This window comes from Loxodonta africana, chromosome 8, assembly GCF_030014295.1.
Source record: "Loxodonta africana isolate mLoxAfr1 chromosome 8, mLoxAfr1.hap2, whole genome shotgun sequence".
Lineage (NCBI taxonomy): Eukaryota > Metazoa > Chordata > Mammalia > Proboscidea > Elephantidae > Loxodonta > Loxodonta africana.
The window spans coordinates 19,521,365-19,544,112 of record NC_087349.1 but is presented as its reverse complement, the minus strand read 5'-3'; the positions used below and the strand labels follow the sequence as shown (position 1 = coordinate 19,544,112).

General features: G+C 42.0%; 1 protein-coding gene across 1 annotated transcript in view; it reads right to left on the bottom strand.

Annotated features, from left to right (window-relative positions):
• Positions 1-8,361: 8,361 nt before the first annotated feature.
• The window catches only part of CEP41 (centrosomal protein 41), a 61,352-nt gene continuing 46,965 nt past the window's right edge, over positions 8,362-22,748 (bottom strand). Inside the window, exons 6-11 of the mRNA XM_010587413.3 lie at positions 16,405-16,549; positions 13,991-14,142; positions 13,505-13,572; positions 12,313-12,427; positions 11,638-11,853; positions 8,362-10,794 (exon numbers count right to left, since the gene is read on the bottom strand). Coding sequence (XP_010585715.1) covers positions 10,667-10,794; positions 11,638-11,853; positions 12,313-12,427; positions 13,505-13,572; positions 13,991-14,142; positions 16,405-16,549 — 824 coding nt within the window. The 3' untranslated portion in view covers positions 8,362-10,666. The remainder of the gene's footprint in view (positions 10,795-11,637; positions 11,854-12,312; positions 12,428-13,504; positions 13,573-13,990; positions 14,143-16,404; positions 16,550-22,748) is intronic.

The window sequence follows — 22,748 nt, the reverse complement described above, 5'->3', positions numbered from 1 at the left end:
GCTGATCCTTAATCCGCCTCTCTTCTTCCTCTCTGGCCCCACCCAGGAAACCAAATAAATTCTGAACATTCATGCAACAGAATCTTGGGTTTGCATGTGGGACATGTGTGGTGTGTCTGCCTTTTCAAGCTGGGGCAGGAGTGACTGAGCTCCTGCAGCCTCGCTGGAAATGTGTGGGTGGTTGGACGAGATGACCCCTAAATTTCCCTGCATTTCAAGGTCCTGTGAAGTTGTATCCAAGTAGTGTGTGTCATAATTAGACCACCCTGAGCACAGCTCCTCAGTGGGGTGATTTGTTCATACCTTAGTAGCAAGTAGCAGCAACAGCTGCTAACCAAATGGCAGGCACCCCGTGGTGGCGAAGAATTCAGCTCGCACAATAGTCTAGCTAGTCGCGTTCATTCACCTATAAAGGCAATAAGCTAGAGTATGAAATATAATAAGGCTGGTGGCCACTGCTGTCCAAAAGAGATGTTTCAACTAAGTAAAGCAAATGTCTATAAAAACAAAATATGGTCTCCCACTCCAGAACAAAATTAGAAGAAAACAATTGAGTTTAAGTCATTTACTGAAGATTAAGAACAAATGCCAATCCCAGGACACTATTAATCGTAGTAGATCACAAAGGCTTTGCCTCTAGGGGTGGAAGTCATTGACTTTCCATCTGTCACATCTCTTCCTGCACCTTCTGTACTACCATCTCTGCTGCCTCTCCTGTTTCAACCTACCACCACTCCTTCCCATTCCCAGAATTTCTCACGTGTAAGGGCCTCCTCTCATCAACGCCCCCCACAGCTCCTAGAATGTGGCTTCCCTCCTTTGGCTTGGTGATACGACACTTGGTGGCTAGTGTCACAGTACGTAGGGAATCCCAACTTTCTGCAACGCAGTATTATTCTTTTGTTCCAAATCTCCTAAGCTGTGCCTGTGGGGCAGAGTTATTTCCAAAGGAGTCACAGGTCAAGTGGGTGGGGCGGATTGGTAGCTGCCCAAACAGGGACACTAGGAGTGAGGATGGCCGCCTCTCCCTGTACCAGCCAGGCCAGGTTTCCCGACGTTTTTGACTGACACAAGAATCTTGTCTTTCCCACATAAAATGGCCCTCCGGTCAAAATGCTTTATTTTTTAAGGGGCCCTGGGGAATTTCCATCTTGAAGTTTTATTTCAATATTGTTTTTGTTACAAGACATTTCAAGAAAAAGAATGAGGCAAACCATACATATAACTAGATATGTAAGCTGTGTGAGATAAGATAAGACGGTGTTTTAATCTCTAACTACAGAAGGATGTTCTAAAGATTTAAAACACTCCCTTCAAGTTATTTTTTTGAAAAACATGAAACAAAATCTATGTAACAAGGGATGACAGAATAAATCCAATTTAACGGCTCTGTTTGGGCCAGTAGGGAGCTGATCATCTGATCTTTTGTTTAATAAAGACCGATAAGAGAAAAATATTTAGCAAGACAACATATAATTTTACAAAATTGGATTACCTAGACCTCGGCAGTAGAATTGCTTAATTGAAAATAAACTGTGCTCCCTGATCACAGGGCCCACTCTGTTTGGCATTCAGTCTCTAAAACCATCTACTCTACCTGACAGATGTTGTTGTTGGGTGCTGTTGATTCCAACTCGTAGCGACCCCATGTGATATGGGCAGAACTGCCCCACAGGGTTTTCGTCACTGCAGCAGATCACCAGGTCTTCCTCCCACGGAGTTTCTGGGTGGCTCAAACCGCCAACCTTTCAGTTAGCAGCCAAGAGCTTAATCATTTGTGCCACCAGGGCTCCTTGAGATATAAAAACTCAACCCAGTGCCGTCGAGTCGATTCCGACTCATAGCGACCCTATAGGACAGAGTAGAACTGCCCCATAGAGTTTCCGAGGAGCACCTGGCGGATTCAAACTGCCCACCCTTTGGTTAGTAGCTGTAGCACTTAACCACTACGCCACCACGGTTTCCCCTTGACATATAGAGGTCCAACAAATATTTGTTGAATGAATACTCTCTACTTTTCCTAATGAATTTATAAGTTTTATAATCTGTATACTGCAGGCTTGCTGGAAATACCCATGCAAGTTATTTTGAACTCCTGGAGATGACGTTCAGAAAATAAGGCTCTGAGCAAGTAACAGTTTTAAGAAAGCTGAAGACAGGCGTGAAGCACCAGAATGCACATTCTATGAAGGCTGGGATTATGTTGTTTTGTTCAATTAATCCCCACTTCTTGGTCAAATGCTTGGCACGTAGTAGGTATTTATTAAATGATTGCTAAATGGATACATGGAAGTTGTTAATAATTTTATTATTATCTTGACATTTTCAAGTGTGGGAAGGGCTTTCCGTTTTGTTTGCAGTTATATATTTTACATATTTATGGGCAAAAATTTTTAATTTATAAATAAAAACAGAACGCTAAAAGACAAACAATAATTTTGGATAATACTGCAACGTATATGAAAAAGTATTAGTAACCTTGAGGGGAAAAGAGCTCTTATACATAAACGGGGTTTTAAAAAGGCCTAGTATTTCAAATGGCCTTCAGTATGGATTACACCTCAACATAAAGAACAGAAAAATCCTATAATTAGACCAATAAGCAACATCATGATATACAGAGAAAAGACTGAAGCTGTCAAGGATTTCATTTTACATGAATACACAATCAACGCCCATGAAAGCAGCAGTCTAGAAATCAAAGGGCACATTGTATTGGGCAAGTCTGCTGCAAAAGGTCTCTTTAAAGTGTTAAAAAGCAAAGATGTCACTTTAAGGACTAAGGTGCACCTGATCCAAGCCATGGTGTTTTCAGTCGCCTCATATGCATGCAAAAAAAAAAAAAAATGAAAAGGAAAACTGAAGAATTGATGCCTTTGAATTACGGTGTTGGCAGAGTGTTGAAGATACCATGGACTACCAGAAGAACTAACAAATCTGTCTTGGAAGAAGTACAGCCAGAATGCTCCTTAGAAACGAGGATGGCGAGACTTCATCTCACATGCTTTGGACACGTTATCAGGAGGGACCAGTCCCTGCTTTGTAAAGTAGAGGGTCAGCAAAAAAGAGGAAGACTCTCAATGAGATGGATTGGCATAATGGCTGCAACAGTGCACTCAAGCGTAACCACAATCCCGAGGAGGGCACGGGACTGGGCAGTGTTTTGTTCTGTCGTACGTAGGGTTACTATGAGTCGGAACCAACTCAGTGGTACCTAACAACAACAGTTCAAAAGAAAAACAGGCAATTGCCAAAAGAAGAAACACAGAAAGTCAACAAATGTATGAAAAGTGATTTCACGTACATTAAAGAAAAACAAATATATCATTTTTCTCCCATCAGACTGGCAAAGAATAAAAAGACTGGTGAGTCGGTGTTATCGAGGGTGTGAATAAATAAGCGCTGTCATACACTGCTGGTGGGAACAGAAATTTTCACCACCTTTCTGGAGGGCGATTTGGCAAAATAAATCGTTCTAAACGTATTGCTTCTCTGACCCAGAAAATCCACTTGCAAGATTTTATAGAAATATTTTGACAAGTTCAAAAATACCTATGTACAAGACTGTAATAGTAAAACGGAAAATACCTAAATATCAGTATAAAAACCAAACCAAACCAAATCAAACCCAGTGCAGTCAATTCCGACTCACAGTGACCCTACAGGACAGGGTAGAACTGCCCCATAGTGTTTCCAAGGAGCACATTGTGGATTCGAACTGCCGACCTTTTGGTTAACGGCCATAGCTCTTAACTACTACGCCACCAGGGCTTCCGAATATCAGTCTAGAAGTGGTTAAATTATGACACATTCACACAATGGAATATCATGAAGCTATTAAGGTCTGTGTTAACATGAAAAAATGTTCACAATATACTAAGTGAAAGAAGCTGGCTGCATGATGGAAATGTTCTAAAATTGGATTGTGGTGACGCTTACACAACTGTAAATTTACTAAAAGTCACTAAATTGTATGTTTACAACGGGTGAATTCTATGGTACGTGACACACCTCAATACAGCTGTTTAAAAAAAAAAAAACTGGCCACAAAATAGTATGCTGAGTATGAATTTCATTTTTGTTTTAAAACACACAAACACACAGCCTAGAAGGATATATCCCCAAATAATAATTATGATTACCTTGGCTAGTGGTAGTTTTTCTCTTTATACTTTCCTGAATTTCTTATAATAAGCCTACATTACTTTTATAATCAGAAAAAAACAATAAAGCTATTTCAAACACACCAGATAGCCCATGTGGAAAGTTACTTAAAATCAACTTACTATCAATGTCAGACATCTAAACGGCCATCTTAATTTTTGCCCAGATTCTTTTTTATAACGTGTCTAAACTCATGTCTTCTATCATGGCATCGTATCTCACCATCTCCTCCAGAAGAATGCAGTTTGCTTTACCTTCAGAAAAACTAACACTCCAGAGAGAGCTGGAAGCAGCAGCGTTACCGCCAAGGACAGGGGTTACTCTTGTCCCCATCTGGGAGCCACTCCCCTGTGAGCACGCTGCTATAATTCAGATGAAAACCTCAAGAATCCTTTCCACTCTCATTCGTTTCATAGCCACCTTGGAAACTGACCGTGCTATTGCCAACTCTCTGGGGCCTTTAGAAAAATCTTTAGTTTTTAAAAAGAACTCCTTTTATTTTTTTTTCCTTAAACCATCCTACATCATTCTCAAAGTGACCTGTGGGCCATCGGTGGTCCATGGGAGCCCTGTGGGTGGTCTCTTGAGTTAACATTCAGATATGCGTGTCTAGCTGTTTGGTGTTGGCCTGAAGTTAAAACTGAAATGTCACTGAATCCAATCCAGATATGACCTCACTGGCAGTGATCCAGTGCAGAGCTGTTTGTCATCGTGGCAATTGTTTTACACGGGCAAGTGGGCCCAGGTGGGCTGGAAGCTGCACAGGGCCTCTTTCTCCAAGGACTACAGAAACAGCACTCAGCGAACATACCATGACCTAGATGCTACTTAGCGGAAGCTGACATGACCAACCATAACATTCAAATTGGCCAGATCAAGAAGGAGCTCTGGAAAAAGCACAGAGCACTCGTCAGATCCGAAAACCTGTCAAAGGGCAACGAATTCTTCCAAAGCTCTCAGGGTCTGCATTGATTTGGCAGCCAAACTGTGAGCATCATTTAACAGCCCCAGGGACTGAGACTGCCAAATGTTTACTGCCAAACTAAAAGGAGAAAATTAAAAGTCTTCTGCTTAGCCACAGTTAAGGGTGTTCAGCTACATTTCTAAAAGACTGTGATGGGATTTGGGCACCACTAACGTGGACTGAAGCACAGAGGTTTGCCTGTTTCCTTCCATGAAACGCGGGCCTGTGGCCACAGCCAATTCACACAATTTATGTTTCAGCATAAATCAGAAACATCACCACAGAGGAAATAAGAGATCAGGCACGAATCATATCAATATGGTTTATTGAATGAATAGGTCAGCCTTTTTTTTCCCTACACTCTAATTAAAAGTTTATAACTCTCATTCCTTAAATTATACCTCATTGGGTGTCCATTAACAAACAGAACGGATCTCAGAAACCCTGGAGCACCTTCAAGACTGGACACTGGACAGAGACAACGGAAATGTGGAAATACATGTTCCCACGAACAGATGTTTCAATCAGTGAGTTTACATCGCCTTTTGTGCTGGCCAAGGAGGAAAGCTTTAAGTGGAATCCCAGGTGCCGAGGAGGGAAGGGGAGCCAACCGCCATGGGAGAGTTACATTTCTGTTCATCAACTGGAGGCATTGCCAAGGTAGAACATGGCTGGGGCCGCCCCAAGTGGGGAGCAAAGGGCAGAGCGGCTGAAAGAGCACGGGCTGCAGCCACAATTCTGTGCTGCACCAGCTCAGCGACTCAGGGCGAGTTACCTCATTTCTACCTGAACCTCAGTTTCCTCACCTAAAACTGGGGGGTGCCTACCTCACAGAATTGAGAGTACGTTGATACATGTAATAAAGCCTCTACAAACACCGCCCAGCACACAATAAAACAAAAACCAAACCCACTGCTGTCAAGTTGATTCCGACTCATAGTGACCTTAAAGGACAGGGTAGAACTGACCCGTAAGGTTTCCAAGGAGGGACTGGTGGGTTTGAACTGCCGACCTTCTGGTCAGCAGCCGTAGCTCACCACAGCTCTTAACCACTGTGCCACCAGGACTCCACACAGTAAACACTGCTCCATAAATGTTCGATAGTATTATTGTCTGGAAAGCTTCAAGATTTGAAACAGAAAAATAATCCAGTCTCAGGTTGCACTGGTGTGCAGCCTGTATCTGTTGAATTCTGAAGGCTACTTCAAGCCTGAGGGCACTGTGAAAATAGGCCTGGTGGACTGTAGACAAGCCAGGCTGCTAACAATGCCCCCACAGCTCTCTGGGTACCTCCTGCAGAGGGTGACCTTAAGCTCTCAGGACTATGAATGCCCCTGCTACAGAAGCAGGGGACAAAAGATAACACGCTTTCCCAACCCCCGGAGAAGCTGGCCAGTGTGAAACGGAGACCACAATGGGCCTCCCAGGCTGGACTTCAATCTCAGTGAATGAGTAAGAGAGTCCCAGGTTCAACTCACTTCCTCACAGACACTCGCCAAGCGCCACTGTAACAGGGTCGGCAATTTCCACCCCTGGGAGCTCGCAGTGAAAATGATTCCAAATGGGAGACACATTTACATCCTCTAAGAAATGTAGCCCACCAGCCAATAGCATTTAATAAATGGCTTCTGTTGGCCGTGCCCTTTACCAGGTACTGCAGGGCATCACACAGGTGAAGCGAATTTGCTTCTGCATTCGGAACAAAGAGAATCAGCATGGGGAGAGAGGCATAAAGGGATCGTGGGGTGACAAGCAGAGTTTTGTAAATGCATGTAACACCGTGCACTGTATCTTGTTCTGTTAAAATTCAAGGCTGACAAATTCCCCCCCCAGTACATATTTAATGCGATAACTGACCTCTGCACCAATTTAAGGACACCGTAATAACAATTTCAATAATGACTACAATTCCAGAAAAGCATTACTACTCAAATGTATTCTGAATATTGGAAGCACAGCATGTCTTATTTACTGCCTTTGTAGGAAAAATAAATTGGCTTATTAAAAAATTAATTGAACTGGATAGATGCACTCGACATGCCCACATAATCAAACTGATGAATTACAACCCACGTTTCTGATGGTTCTTGGGGAAAAAAAAAATGTATTATGGGAGTTAGATCTTTAAAAGAATTGTGAAAAAAATAAAATAAAATAAACTCATATTAAAGACACTGAGAATATTCTGGAACTGGGGAAAAGAAAGGTTAATGACTGCCTCCAGTGTGGAGCGAGTAGGGAGTCGTGGATGTAAGCCCACATGGACAGAAATTACTTACCCCCTAAGAAAGTCAGATAACGTAAAAGACAGAATCTACAACCAAGATATAACACAACAGAAAAACAACACAAGAAAAATCACCTACGTGTTTCTTCCCAGCCTAGGACTCTGATTTCACTTATATTCCAAGAGGGAACTACAGAAAAGAAGGTTTTTGTTTTGTTCTGTTTTTTTGGTGAGTAGCCTAAAATCTTGATAATTTTTGTATAATCTAAGGAGCAGCACGGGAAGAATCCCTGAGCAACTAATGGACGTTATTTGTTCTCTTTTAATCCTGATTTATACCAAGTCCAATACGATTCTGTTGGTTCTGTGCTTTGTTTGTTTTAAACTACAGGTAAAAAGTAAAATCACTTTTAGGCCATTTGAATCATTTTATGCCTTTCAGTAGATTAAATCTGGCATTATGACAGCCCAGAATGTTCTTTTTGATTTTGAATGAGTAATATTCTTCTTCCCCCTTCCCCTCTTCATTCCTTTTTTTTCTCTTTCCCTCCCTCCCTCCCTCCCTCCCTTTCCATACATACCCCTTTAAAGCATTTAACTTGTTAGTCAAAACCCTGGCCATCACTGTTGAGCAGGTAGCACTGGAACTGTGCCTCGACAAAGCCCCTTCTATCCAGGGGGGTCACAAGTTCCCAGTCAGGGGCTACTTGTTAACCCCAGAAACACTGACCAGAAAGCCACGGTACAATCTGTTTAAGGTGGCAACGGTCCCTGCCTGAGCAGGAAAAGAACCTCAGGTCTTCTGGCTGGAGAGCAGAGGTCCCTCTCCCTAACTGGCATTATTGCCCGGTCCACTTAGATCCGGATGCATATTCCTTCCTGGGAGTTGCAGCAATAAGAGGTGCGTTCTCAAATCACATCAGGCTCACCTGGCTCCCCCAAATCATCTCAACAGAGAGGAAGGGAGAAATTGGTAGATTTCAGCATATCGAAGGCAAACAACACATTAATTACAGGGTACTTTAATCGTCGACATTCATAATTGCACAAAATATCACTGATCGTTTAAATAATACATGTCAATTAATCTAATGAAGAAACTAGTGAAGTCGAACATTAAAAGCAATACCTCGAGCATGTAGAAAACATCTGCTAGCAACATTTAACACGCAAAGTGCAGAGTCGAAACAGGTCTCTTGTGGAGTGGTTCTTTAAAATCCTTGCCAACACGGCAAAGTACTGCAGAGCAATACACATAAATATCTTCAACTTGCCCGTTCAGGGGTTAATATGCGGCAGTGCTAACAGGGTTGGCTAAACTGCCTTTCTACACATACACAGTCGTTGCTACCGTCCTGGTGGTGTTTGCAGACGGAACACAGCACAGGGCCAGAGAGGAGCCACCATTTTACTTTCACACTAGAACTGGGTGGGGAAGTCTAAAGCCCTGACCAGACAACTTTAAAATGGCGTAACCAGAATTTTGTTACAGAGGAAAATATGTTTTTCTTAAAGACGTGTATGTGTCCAAAATGACTGAAAATCTTGTCTCTGCTGGGGGAAGGCTGAGTGTGGAAACGCTTGCATTTTTCTATCTACACTATAAAGAAAATAAAACGCCAGAGCATTCTGGCATCAGTGAAAGGCTGAACTAAGTTCTCAGGCAATAAATTTATGGGGAAACATGACAGGCTGCTCATTAAAGCTATGTGTACGTTGGCTAAATTCTCGACAAGATTCTTGAATCTTGCGGAAAATTGGGCACGGCTTGACATCTGAACAATGTCCCTGGTTTGTGTGATTTCTAAAGCATCGGAAAATGTTGCACTTTGGAAATCAAGTAGAAGAGAAGAATAAACATATCCTAAAAGAGAACCGGGCTGAATCTGAGTGTTATTTTTCCATATGTCTCTACGAGATCTTTATTGCCTTTATTTCTCTAACAAACACAGCCCTCCTCCCCCCATGTTAAAATACTGTGGCATGTTTTTTCCCCCAGTGGCGAGAAAATAGTACCATTAAGGCAAATCTTATCCAGCAGCAGTAACCACCTAAGGACAGGCAATTTTCAGTTGGCTTTTCAGAAGTTGGTTGCCATGACAAAGAGCACAATTTACTCCTTAGTCCTTTATCGCAGCTACAGATCACAGACCATAAAAATTAACAAGGCTCTGTCCTTATGATTTCAGAGCTCCTCATCCTTACCTGCAGTCTTTTGTTCCCCCAATTAAATGAAATGAACGTCAGTCATCCAGCAATTCAATTAACGCTGATTCAAAATTCCGGCCCAAATCAGAATCTATAATCACAACCTCCTAATCATAGCTCAGTCGTGAGAATGAAAAGTAGGCAGAAAATTGCACTAATTACTCAATTAGACTAATACTGTATTTTTAAGCAAGGGTTTAAGGGGTTGTCTGCTCTGACAAAGAGCTGTGGAGCCCTCCTCACCTAGTGTGCCCACAATTGCCCCACTGAGGCTGATGTTTTCAAGTGGGTGCGGTTTCCACAGCTAACAGGGATGAGCCCGAGCTGGGCAACCCCCGGCAGTGAGGGACGCTAAGTGGGTTTAGCCCTGATACAAAGGACTGGCTTCTCCTGGAGGGTCCCTCCTCAACTGTGTTAGGGCAGCTAAGCACATCATCACCTTGACTGGATCCAGGAAAACATGTAGTGAGGTGGAAGGTTCAGGAAGGGTGAGAGTTACTCTACAGAATCTTAAAATCAAGCCATGCTCACAGCCACCGACAAAGCCTTCAGTGTGTGCTGGAAGAGATTTCCTGAGCAAGGGCCCACACCTGGTGTGGGGCCTACGGGCTGCCTAGACCTCAGAATGTCCACAGCGCTGGCACAGCTTCCAAGGTCATTGTCATGAAAGCCTGCTTGGGAGCCCTTTGTCAAACCAGAGCAATGAGAGAAAAAGAGAGTTGGGAAGAACAAACCAGCAGACGTACATATTTACAAAACAACATCCGGTAGCGACCAGAGACGCTGGACCGTATTAAACCAAATAAAAGCCTAAAAAAAGTACACCTTTTTTTTTTTTTCCTACTCGGTTTCAAAGATGTAAATATTCTGTAAACAACGGGGATGGTACTGGAGCCTGGCAGGCCTCTGGGTTTGGTGGTTACTTGCCAAGATCCTTCCCGAGTGGATGTGGGGAGAAGGTGGAGGTGGGGAGACGACGGGGCCTAGCGTACCCGTAGGTCGTGGTCTTTCCTCTGAGCAGTTTCTCAAAATGACCAACCTGGGAAGTGCTCAGGGCTTCCGAAAGGAGGGAAACATTTATTTGACTAAGAGAGACGGAGTCTTTACTTCCAGGGCTTGCCTCGTGGGGGGCCGCTGCTGAGGGAGCGGGTGTTCGGGGGGCCAGCGGGAACCTTGGAGTCTCTTCCACCCCTGGAGTCTCTTGCAGAGGAGTTAGCTTGGTTCAGCCAGCCTGCGGGGGCAAGAAAGCAGGGGGCAGAGCTGCAGGAACGTTCCAGACACCATCTGCCAAGTATACTTTTAAGCTAATGAAGTCTTATTCTACAGCCACTTTCAGGCTAATGATGACTTAGTCCTCATCCTTCAGATCAACTTGAAGGTGGGGAGGGCAGAGATAGAAGGAAACCCAAAACCAAACCAAGCCCGTTGCCATCAAGTCCATTCTGACTCATGGTGACCCTATGGGACAGAGTAGAATTGCCCCATAGGGTTTCCAAGGAGCAGGTGGTGGATTCCAACTGCTGACCCTTTTGGTTAGCAGTCGAGCTCTTAACCACTGCACCACCAGGGCTCCTGAAGTAACCCAGATAGCTTATTTTTCCTTCTTCGTTATCTCCAACCAGCCTGTCTGTCTTTCCTCCCTTTGTTCCCTGGTGGAGACGATAATGGTAAAGGGAGATTAAAGGAAAGAGAAGAGTCAGGTGGGAAGACAAACCACAAGGGCATTTCACAGTGGCTGACAAGTGCTCAGAAGTAGCAGAGGGAAACGACAACATTTCAAGAAGGAACCGGGGTGCCATGCTTAACTTCTCACCTGTGCCTGAGATACACACTGTATTTGACCGATGAACTCTCTTCTCTTTCTATGTCTGTGCTCAATGCCTAAAACTTGCCACTATTGGGGATCGCCTCCACCCCCACAGCACCTACACCCGCCCCCGACACACACGTGCCCCAAGAATCTGAATATATTATAAGAGATCAAACTTTTCATGTGATGTGCTGAGGTGGTGTTCAAAGTCGAAAATCTCAAGCTCCGAAGAAAACATTCTCTCTGAAGGTCACAATATCTTACTAGGATTTTCTGCAGGACCCTGAGCCTCTTCCAGGTAATATTCTATCTTTTTTAAGTCTTCTGGGGTCAATCTCCATTTGTTCTCAGCTGGTAGGGGCGGCACTTTGGGGCTGGATCTTTTCCGGGCAGAACCAGGAGGAAAGGCCTGTTGGCAGGATGCTGGCAGGGAACCAGTGATCAGTCCTTCTGGAAATTTCTGAGCTAACACTTTTAGACCTAGGTGCAGATCATCAGAAAAAGGCACATTAGCATGGTAGGGCCGAGCCAAAATCTGGAAAGAATCCTGACTTTCTTCTAATCTCTGGTCACCAAGTAGAGGTCAACATTACGAGGACCTGACATTTTCTCGACTGCTTCACTATTAAGTAAATTGCACCAGAAAATGTCAGTTGTGTGGGAGTCTGAGAATGCCACAAAATCCTTTTGCTCAAGTCTTTCATGCTAAGGCTTTCTTATGGAACCCGAAAGCGACATCCTTATTTTAGGAATTAAATAATGTGCTGATGGACCTAACGGACGTCTCGCCTGACATCCTGATCCTTTCAGGCTGTGTGGTTTTCTCTCTTTCCAGAACACTAAATGCTGAGCACAAAAAGGAAAAAGGAGGTGGGATCAGAGGATCAGGAGTCCAAACATCTGTCGGTTATGTCCCAAGAAGAATCAAACCCGGCTTACCTCCGGAAAGCATGAAGAGGTTCTCGAAGCCCCGCTCACACATGGTGGTGGCCGCCTGGCTGGCCAGTCTCTCGTCATCATCGTATAGAATGATGATCTTGCCGTGGGCGTTTTTCTAAGGGTCAGATCAGTTAAGGTTCGACAGCACCGAGCTAGTGCTCCTAGACTCTAAGAAACCCCCTAGGAACAATGGCTGAGTTCACGGGACGTCGGATGACACTGCTCTCCGCCATCATACCAGCAGCTATTGGGTTGCTTCCTATCTTGGAAACCATACACAAGCTGGTATTCTTTTCTTTTTTAAACTAGTATTACTATGATCCAAGACAGCACTAGTTAAGATGTTTTATACCCTTTAGCTCTTTTATCCTTATAATCTTGGAAAGTACCTATTATAGCTCCCATTTTACAGATGAGGAAATAGAAAAACTCCAACGTCCAGTGTGTCCACTGCAGCCTTATTTATAATAGTTAAAAAAAAAAAAAAGGAACCACCAAAAAATTTAATATAGAGGAATGGTTTAGCAAATTGTAGTAAATCCGAAGATGAGATATTACACGGCTTCAAAAATGCAGTTTACAAAGATGTTGTTGTTAGGTTAGCATGGGGAAATATGAAGTAGAAATATGAAGTAGAAAAAAGCAAGATACTAAATTATATATAAGTATGGTCTCAAGTTCGTTAAGAAAACACACGGAAGGCGGACTGGAACAAAATATACCGAAAATCTAATCGGAGTTGTCCAACTGTGAGGTTATAGGAGATTCCAATTTCCTTTTTTATGTTTTTTAGTATTTAAATTATTTTCTACTTGTGTAATTTTCATGAGCAGGAAAAAAAAAATAGAATTTTAAGAAAGAAACAATTTTAAATAAAAGAAAAAAAAAAGATTTACTTTTTAAGTTTTACTCGAGACAGCTTTCTAGGAAGGAAAGTCTTGGGACTAGCTCTCAACAGATCACAGTCTTTAATGGAATGTCCTTTCGCCTAATGCAATATTGGTTTGGAAGTGTCTGCCTTAATAGAGTCAGAATTCTCAGCCACAGCCAAGGATCCAAATTCTGAAATATGTGAAGCTGATTAATATCAAAGGCGCTTCACAGAGTTTTCTTACCAGGAGTATGATTCCTGGTAAGTCTGATTCTCACGGTCCTCACACCACCCAACTCCTTAGAATACAACAAAGGATACATATTCGAGAATATCATTTGAGTAAGGGTTCATTGTTCTTGACAGAGTTGCAATTGGGTAACTGTAAGCTGCAAAGAAAAGAAAAAGCTTAGGAAGTCTGTAGCACCCTTAGTACAACCTGGCCGCAATTTCCAGCTAATTGAAGGTCTAACTAGGAGTTAAAAAGGTCCAAGCAGAACTAAACGAACACATTTTCAAAACCATCAAGCCATAAACCAAACTACTTTTCTGAAACAAAAGGACACTACGAACAAAACAGGCAGCTTATATTACTGTTCTTATCTTTAGCAGGGTACTGTTCCAATCTTTAGCATAGAGCCCCTGAGCCATCCATGAATCTCACCAGCCTCTCTCAGAGCAGGACCATACAACCAACTCTATAGCCCCCATAATGGGTCCAGCTAACACATGGTTTCCTGAACTGTTGGACTCAGGAACAGGCTCTGCTCTTGGGAATGAAACACTAGCCGATCTTCTCTCTCTTACCTCCAACAATGTGGCACTGCTGGTAAGAGTCTCTATCTCGCACATCTAGCAGCAGGAAGGGACAGTCGGGATAAGGTTTGTCTTTGGTGTTGGGCTCTGCTTTCTTCACAAGCCCTTTGTCTACATCCAGCTCCCCAACACCACTGATGACGCTGCGAATAAAAAAGTAGGTCAGCAGAAACCAGTCAGGGGTTGGCAGCTTATAGGTCAAACACATTCCATCAGAGCAGTGAGACAAGTCCTCCGAAGAAAAACGGAAAATGGATATGGTGTCTGAGTTCTGCCTGATTCCTATTCTATCACACTGGGTCCCAAATTCCCCTTTGGGGAATGTGTGTCAGGCCATTAGCATGGCAGAGGGGACAGAAACTGTAGGGGACATGCTGCCTCCAGCAACAAGGGCAGCACTCAGAGAAAGAAAGAGGTGAGCTGTTAATCCAAGGGAACTCTGATGAGTGTAAGGAAGCACAGCAAAAGGAGAGAGACTGAGGTTGATAAAAACCCCATTGCTGTTGAGTCGATTCTGACTCATAGCATACCTATAGGACAGAGTAGAACTGCCTCATAGGGTTTCCTAGGCTATAATCATTAAGAGGAAACCCTGGTGGCATAGTGGTTAAGAGCTATGGCTGCCAACCAAAAGATCGGCAGTTCGAATCCATCAGGTGCTTCTTGGAAACTCTACGGCACAGTTCTACTCTGTCCTATAGGGTTGCTACGGGTGGGAATCAACTTGACGGCAACAGGTTGGTTTGTTTGTTTGTTTTTGGTAATCTTTATGGGAGCAGATCGCCAGGTCTTTCTCCCACAAAGTGGCTGGTGGGTTTGAACCACCAATCTTTTGGTTAGCAGTTGAGTGCTTAACCATTGTACCACCAGGGCTCCTTAATAAAATTGATAAGACAGGAAAAAGGCATTTACAGGTGCGTTATATGTAATATAAAGGAACAGAAACATTTTAATATATTTCATATACTTATACAATGGTCGTAGAGGGTCAGCGAAAAAGAAGACCCTTAATGAGATGGATTGACACAGTGCCTATAACGATGGGCTCAAACATAGCAACGATTATGAGGATGGAGCAGGACTAGGCAGTGTTTCATTCTGTTGTATGTAGGGTTGCTATGAGTTGGAAGTGGCTTGACAGCACCTAACAACAACAACAACAACAACATACGACCGTCTATCCAATATGGATAGTGAACCTTAATGTTTTCAAAAGTTATCTGTACTCACTTCCATGGTACAAGTTAAGATGCTGAGGCTGGAGAGAATTTTTGATTTGGCGGCACTCATGTACCGAGAGAGGGAGAGCTGGGATTAAGACGTGGGGCTGAAAATCCCTCCAGTTCTGTTTCTAAGGTCATTCAATCACTAACACTGGTCGCCACATTGACATGATACATAAAATGTGGTGAAAACATGAATGAAAGGAATAAGACGACTAGGTGTCATGAACGAAATGCCGCGTAGAAAGGTACCTAAATTAGAATGGGATGATGTTTTCTCTTGTAGGCAAATATTAAGACACATATGCCAAACCACAGACTAACAGGCAGTTCAGTTCCTTCCCCCATCACGGCAAATCAGATTCTGCATTCAAATCTGATAAACACTATAACTATATGCTATACAAATGCATATTTGGTTGAACCAAGGGAAAAGCAACTCCCTTTGATATAAAACTGTGTCCTCAGTGGAGGTCTATCCTTTATTGAATGCAACTTTAAAAAAGTTCTTTCACAAAAGTAGCTATAAAAATAACAACAGTGGTATGGATAATAGCAATTCTTTCTCTAGCAGAACCTAGGCTGTGTTTTATCAGTAGAAGGCAAGGGTGGTGCTGAAAATCCACACTGTCTTATAATCCACAGTTACTGTTTGTGAAAAGGTGCTACATCTCAGTTCATGGAATAAGAAGGACCAGCCCGTGTGCAGTGTCATTGTTACCGCCAACGGCAGAAGCAGCTGGCTGCTTTCGCTCTCCTTTGCGCCCACTGTTCAGTATCAGAGTACTATGTACGGCTCTGGAACTATTTTTTTGATTCTAGACAGGGTAGTTGTAGTTATAACAGACAGAAAGGAGAAAAAAAAACACACCCTTTGAATCAGAAGATAGTAGTTGTAAAGCTAAGTCCTAATAGCAAAGTTACGCGTAGGAAGGCTGAGAAGAGTGGAAGTGAGGAGTGAAAATTAATAATCTCCTATTAATATTCTTCCATTAACTACTAAGAATGCTGTGAGGGAACTCAGGGGGTGGCATTCATATAAAGAAAAAGTAGAGAGGCTGGGATTAAAATGGGGGCTTTGCTACTGCTAGTTCTATTTCTGAGGTAACAAAGTCACTGAAATTGTGCTCTAGATTAACACAGAGGTAAAATGCAGTGAAAACACAAATCAGGTTAGAGTACCTCTGAAGCGTTGAGCGACTGGAGTCCCCGGCTCCGGAGTTGTTTATGAAGTGGACGGGACTAGGCGATTGCTCACCAGGACTCCCTTTCCCATTGGTCCTGGCAGTGCTTTCCGCGTCAGGGTCTGAAGTCCCAGAATCGTTGTCTAACGTTTGCAAATAAATTAATAATTAAATGTAACCTCAGGACCTTCATTCACTTATCAGGCCATTCCAGGAGTCCCTGGGTGGTACAAATGGTTAAGCGCTCAACTACCAACTGTAAGGTTGGTAGTTCAAACCCACTTAGAGGCGCCTCGGAATAGAGGCCTTAGCAATCTGCTTCCGAAAGATCACAACCTTGAAAACACTACGGAACGCAGTTCTACTCCGCATCATATGGGGTTGCCATGAGTCTCATTCGATGGGAACTGGTTTGGTTTTGGTTATTGGGCATTTTCATTGAAATTAGGTCAAGAGAAAAAAATCCTATCACCATTATAAAACTGTCCTAGACATTCTCAGAAAGTAGTTTGTGAACCCTGGGAATCCTCCTAGACCCTTTCAGGGGGTCTGCAAGGTGAAAGCTATTTTTTGTAGAAATACTATGATGCTATCTGTCTTGTTTACTATGTTAATATTTGCACTGATGATGCAAAAGAAATGGTGGATAAAACTGCTAGCCCCATAGCAAGAATCAGGGCAGTGTCACCAAACTGCATTAGTATGCAATGTATTTTCCCCCATCACCCATGTACTCACAGCAAACAAATATGCTGGTCTCACTAAAACGGTCCCTAATGAAGCAGTAAAAATTAATCATTTATTAAATCTCACCCTCAAGTACACACCTTTTTAATATTTTGTGTGATGAAATGGGGAGCACCACACAGAAAGTGTTTGCTGTAGACCACAGTATCATGGTTGTCTCAGGGAAAAACTAGTGTTGTGAGTTGCAAGCCAAACTGGCCACTTTTTTGTGACCACTGTTTTTACTTGGAAGAAAAACGGACAGAAAAACTATGATTATTTAGACTTAGGTATCTGGCAGACGTTTTCTCAAAAATGAACTGAATGAACCTATCATTTCAAGGAAAACATGGTGGTATTTGCTGCCGGTGATAAAATTTCCAGCAAGAATCAGAAGTTTGGGAAATTGATTTTCCAGTAGGAGAGTGACCGCTTCCCAGTACTTAAAAGGCTTTTCTGATGAGCAAGATGGTGAGATTAATGAATGTGCTTTTTATTAGATAATGAAATCCATCATCATTTGTAAGATCTGCACAACTCAGTGAACCAATGTTTTCTGAATGCATGGTGTTACAAATCATGGAAGGATAAAAGATCCACTCGAAGTACATGGCAGACCAATGGATGTTCATGTAACCGAGAACGGAAAGTTCACTGATATGGTTTCAGATTCCAAATGGCAAGTGACTTTTAAGAAATTAGCAGCTGAGTTTTGGTGTAGTATCAAAGAAAAATATCCACAACTATCTGAAAGAGCTATTAAAATACTCCACCCTTGTCCAACTACTGGTCTGTGTGAGGCCGGGTTTTCTTCATATACTTCAACCAAAACAGCATATTGCAAGAGACTGAATACAGAAGCAAGTAAGAATCCAGCTGTCTCCTATTAAGACAGACATTAAAGAGATTTGCAAAAATGTAAAACAACGGATTTTTCAGAGTAAATTTTATGCTTTGGAAAATACACTGATTTTCCATAAAAATATTTATGTTTGTAATGGGTTTAATAGTGCTATTTTTAAGTGAAATAGTAAATAAACATCTTTGAGTTCTCAGTTAAAAATTTTAATATAATAGTAAATATTAATAGATACAATCCACACATAAACCAAAGCTCTTTGGGGTCCTCAGTAATTTTTAAGAGTGTGGAGGGATCCTAAGACCAAACAGTTTGAGAACTGATGTTCTAGTCAATACAATGAGAGAAGAAACAGAAGTAAGAGGCCTAATTATTAAAAGAAGGGTGCCATGGTGGTACAGCGGTTAAGGTGCTCGGCTGACAACTAAAGCGTTGGCAGTTTGAGCCCACTCCATGGGAGAAAGATGTGGCACTCTGCTTCCGTAAAGATCACAGCCTTGGAAACCCTATGGAGCAGTTTTACTCTGTCCTGTAGGGTAGCTACGACCTGGAACTGCCTTGATGGAAATGGGTTTGGTTTTGAACTATTAAAGAGGATATTAAAATTTAATTTGCAGATATAATGGTAATATAGCTAGAAACCTAAAGAGAACACTGCTTTTAGAATATGGAAAATGAATATAAGGTTAGATAAAAAAAATAAATACTAACAAACTTCCTATATGACAATTAGAAAATAACATGAAGCAAATCTCATTTACAGTGACAACTGTAGATATAAAATACACTCTCCTAGAAACAACGTAATGAGAAATGCAAAGGACCTATAAAACCTGGTAAAGTCCTTTACGTGATTTATAACAACTTTACCTGGGAGCATTAAAGAACACCCAAAGAGGGCAACTGTATTCGCATGTTAATCCTTTTAAATTTAATTTTTAATCCCAATCGAATTAAAAAAAAAAAACCTTAAAGGAATTTTAAAGATGAGAAGAGACAAAAATATATGTGTGTGTGTGTGTGTGTGTGTGTGTGTAACTATATAAAATTTTTGGAGAATCTGGTTTATCAAAGGATAACATACATGGAAAAGGTGAATGATGTAGAATGATGCAATACGATAGAAAGCATTAAAAAAAAAAAAACCCTGGAGTACAGTACACTACAACATATAGTGCATTTTAAACATGGTATCACAAATCGGTGGGTAAAGGAAAAACTATCCAATAAATGGTACGGGGAAAATTTAATTATCTGGAAAAATCTAATTTAGACAATCACCTCACATCATACACCAAAAGGTATACAGATGGATTAAATGTAGTGAAAATAAAGCAAACCAAGAGAAAAAAAAAAAAACAACACAGGTGAATAATCATCTTATTTTGGATTTTCTGAGTCTAAAGCAATAGAAGAAAATACAACAGTAAAGGCTAATAGATTTTACTATGTAAAAATGCAAACCATATATATATACACACAGCGAGAGAGAGAAGCCAACACGAAGAAAATTAAAAGGTGAACAACAAATTAGGGAAAATACCTGTAACATATATAAATGAGAAAATGTTAATATACTTAGTTTACAAAGAGTTTTTTTGTTTTTTTTTAATGAACTAGCTCTTTAATTAAAAAAGGATCATGTGCACAAGGCAAAAACACAAACAGGATAAAATTGCTCATATGGCAGGGAAGTCTTCCTACTTCACACCCAAGGCTCTCAGGCCTTTTCCCCCGAGGGAACCACGCTCACACACTGGTATCTCCACCCAGAAATAAAACGACTACATATTTCTGTGTGTATTTTACTTCCTCCCTTTTTTACGTATACAGGAGCGTGGCATTCACACTTTCTTTTGTTTTTTTTTTATTTTTACTTAAGAACATAAGTAGCTTAGAAATTATTCCAAATTAGCAAGTAAAGATTTCTCTCATTCCTTTTCGAGGCTGTATTCATTTCCACTGTATGAAAGTGTCATAACTTTACAGGGCTTCCACAAATCAGTAAGACCAAGATGAATATCCCATTATTAAAAAATGGGAAAGGACATGCAGACTACTCAAAAGACAAAAAATGCTGGCACAGTGGTTAAGAGCTACGGCCGTTAACCAAGAAGTGGGGAGTTGGAATCCACCAGCTGCTTCCTGGTAGCCCTATGCGGCAGCTCTACTCTGTCCTATAGGGTCACTATGAGTCGGAATCGACTAGAAGGCAATGGGTCTGGCTTTTGGTTATAAGACCAACAAACACACACAACACAAGGCTCAACCTCACTATCAAAGAAATGCAAATAAAAATGGTTGGATAGCATGTTTCATCTATCAAATTCTCAAATATTTACAGAAAAGATCATTGTTCACGGCTGGCTGTAAGAGAGAGGAACAGGTATTCTCACACACTCTTGGTGGAGTATAAACAGGTACAACCATGCTGGAGGGCAGCGTAGAACAAGCAATCAGGCCCTTAAAATGGTTATACCTTTTGACCATCTGCAGCAATTTATCTTCAGGGACTAATCAGAATCAAACAAAAATTGATGTACATACATTGCAGTGTTATTTGATAAAAGTGAAAAAATGAGAAAAAAACTATAATGCTCAAAAATCAGTGCATCATTGGCTAAATTATTATCTATCCAAAGGACAGACACTACAACAAGGCACGCTTTACAACCATGCTTTTAAAGTCTATTTAACGGCACAGGAAAACAGGCAGGATAAAAATGTTAACTGAAAGAAGCACGATGCAAACTATATTCAAAAGGATGGATTTGATTGGGGTGGGGAATGGACCACATGTTAACAGTAATTATTAGTTATTTTAATTTTCTTTTTCCATATTTTTTGCATTTTTCTAATTTTCTATCGATATACTTTTTAAGCTTTTTTTGTGGTGAAAATAGACATAACAAAACATATGCCAATTCACCAATTTAAACATGCTTTTGAATCAGGAAAAAACAATGATTACAAAAAGAGATGTTTTACTCTTTCAAACATAGCCAGCATGCACACAGAGCCAATCTGTCCGAGCAGCATTCCTGAGTGAGTTATCATTCTGTACAGAGCACTAGAAAGACACTAATATTACTCACACATTATGGCGTCCTACTTTCTAAATGCCCACTTTGCTGCGCACATTTATCTCGGAAGAGAAAATTCCACGTGCCCGTATGTTCCAATGCTGCAATCTGAACAATGAATTAAAGGAGCAAGCGCAGGTGCTTATGCAACCAGGTTAAAGCTAGGAGTGCTTGTACGAGGACTCCATTATCTCTGTTAAACAGAGCCCTCCTCTCTCGCCGGTGAGAGGCATCTGTCAAAGAGAAATTCCCGGCTTTTCAGATTCTCTTTATCCTCTCTGACAAAAACAAGCCCAGGGAAACGTCAGACGAGTTGCACAAACCCACTGTTCAAACGTCCTGAGAAACTTGTCTTGAAATCAGAAGTCAAACTCCTGGCCTACATCGGCCTGGACAAAACACATTTGCTGCCAATAAACAGCCCCGCATTGATTGCTGGGCGCTTCAGGTAAGATAGAGCTTAATTCCGTGTCGTCTTTTCAAGAGAGTACAAGTAAGGGGTTTTATTTTCGACTTGGTATTTGAGAAAGGAAATCTGAAGCCTGCCAGTCTTTCTAGCCTTATCTCCTACCCAATCCCTACTTCTTCCTTAGGCCACAGATGGCCAGGTTGGGTTACAGGATTCCCCAATAGGTTTGAAGCCTTTTCACCTCTGCCCGCAATGGCCACACCTTGTACTCGCACCTGTTTCTACCCGCCTTCAAGGCCCAGCTCAAAAGCACTGTCCTCCAGGAAGCCTACCTCGGCTTTCTAACTAGGACATTCCTTTCCTTCCTCTGGACTCCCAGGGCACCCTGCATCTCCCTGAGGGCATGTTCCAGAATCCCTGAAGGACACAGGACCAGCAGTGGAAGGACACTGGGCTTTGTTACTGGAGACGCTTTGGGTCTGTAGCCAGGCCCAGCCCTTCAGCTGCATCTCCTTTAGCGAGGAATTAACTCTGAAACTTAGGCTTCTCATCTGTAAAGTGCAGACATTAACACCTTCCTTCTGCCGTTTTTGAGATTAAATAAGAAAATCTATGTGCGGTATCTAGCAATGTATTCAACAAATGACAGTTTCCTTCCATACCTCCCTGCTTAAATTCTACCACATTAGAAATTTTGTGTTCCTGTCATCATTCTCCCCATCCAACACACACACACACAGACTACAAACACCGTAAGAACAGAGCTGTGTTTTACTCATCTTTGTAGTCTCATAGCACCGAATACTGTGAACATATGTTGTTGTTGTGTGCCTTCAAATAAATTCCAACTCAGAGCGACCCTACAGGACAGAGTAGAACTGCCCCACAGGGTTTCCTAGGCTGTAATCTTTACAGAAGCAGATTTCCAGGTCTTTTCTCCCACAGAGCCGCTAGTGGGTTTGAACCGCTGACCTTTCAGTGCTGGCCGAGTGCTTAGCCATTGTGCCACAAGAGCTCCTTTGTATACACATAAAATCAAACCAAACCTGTTGCTGTTGAGTCAATTCCAACTCACAGCGACCCTATAGGATGCAGTAGAGCTGCCCCATCGGGTTTCCAAGGCTATAAATCTTTACAGAAGCAGGCTACCATATCTTTCTCCCATGGAGCAGCTGATGGGTTTGAACTGCCAGCCTTTCCGTTAGCTGCCGAGCACTTAACCACTGTGCGACCTGGGCTCCTCGTATACATATAACCAAAAAACC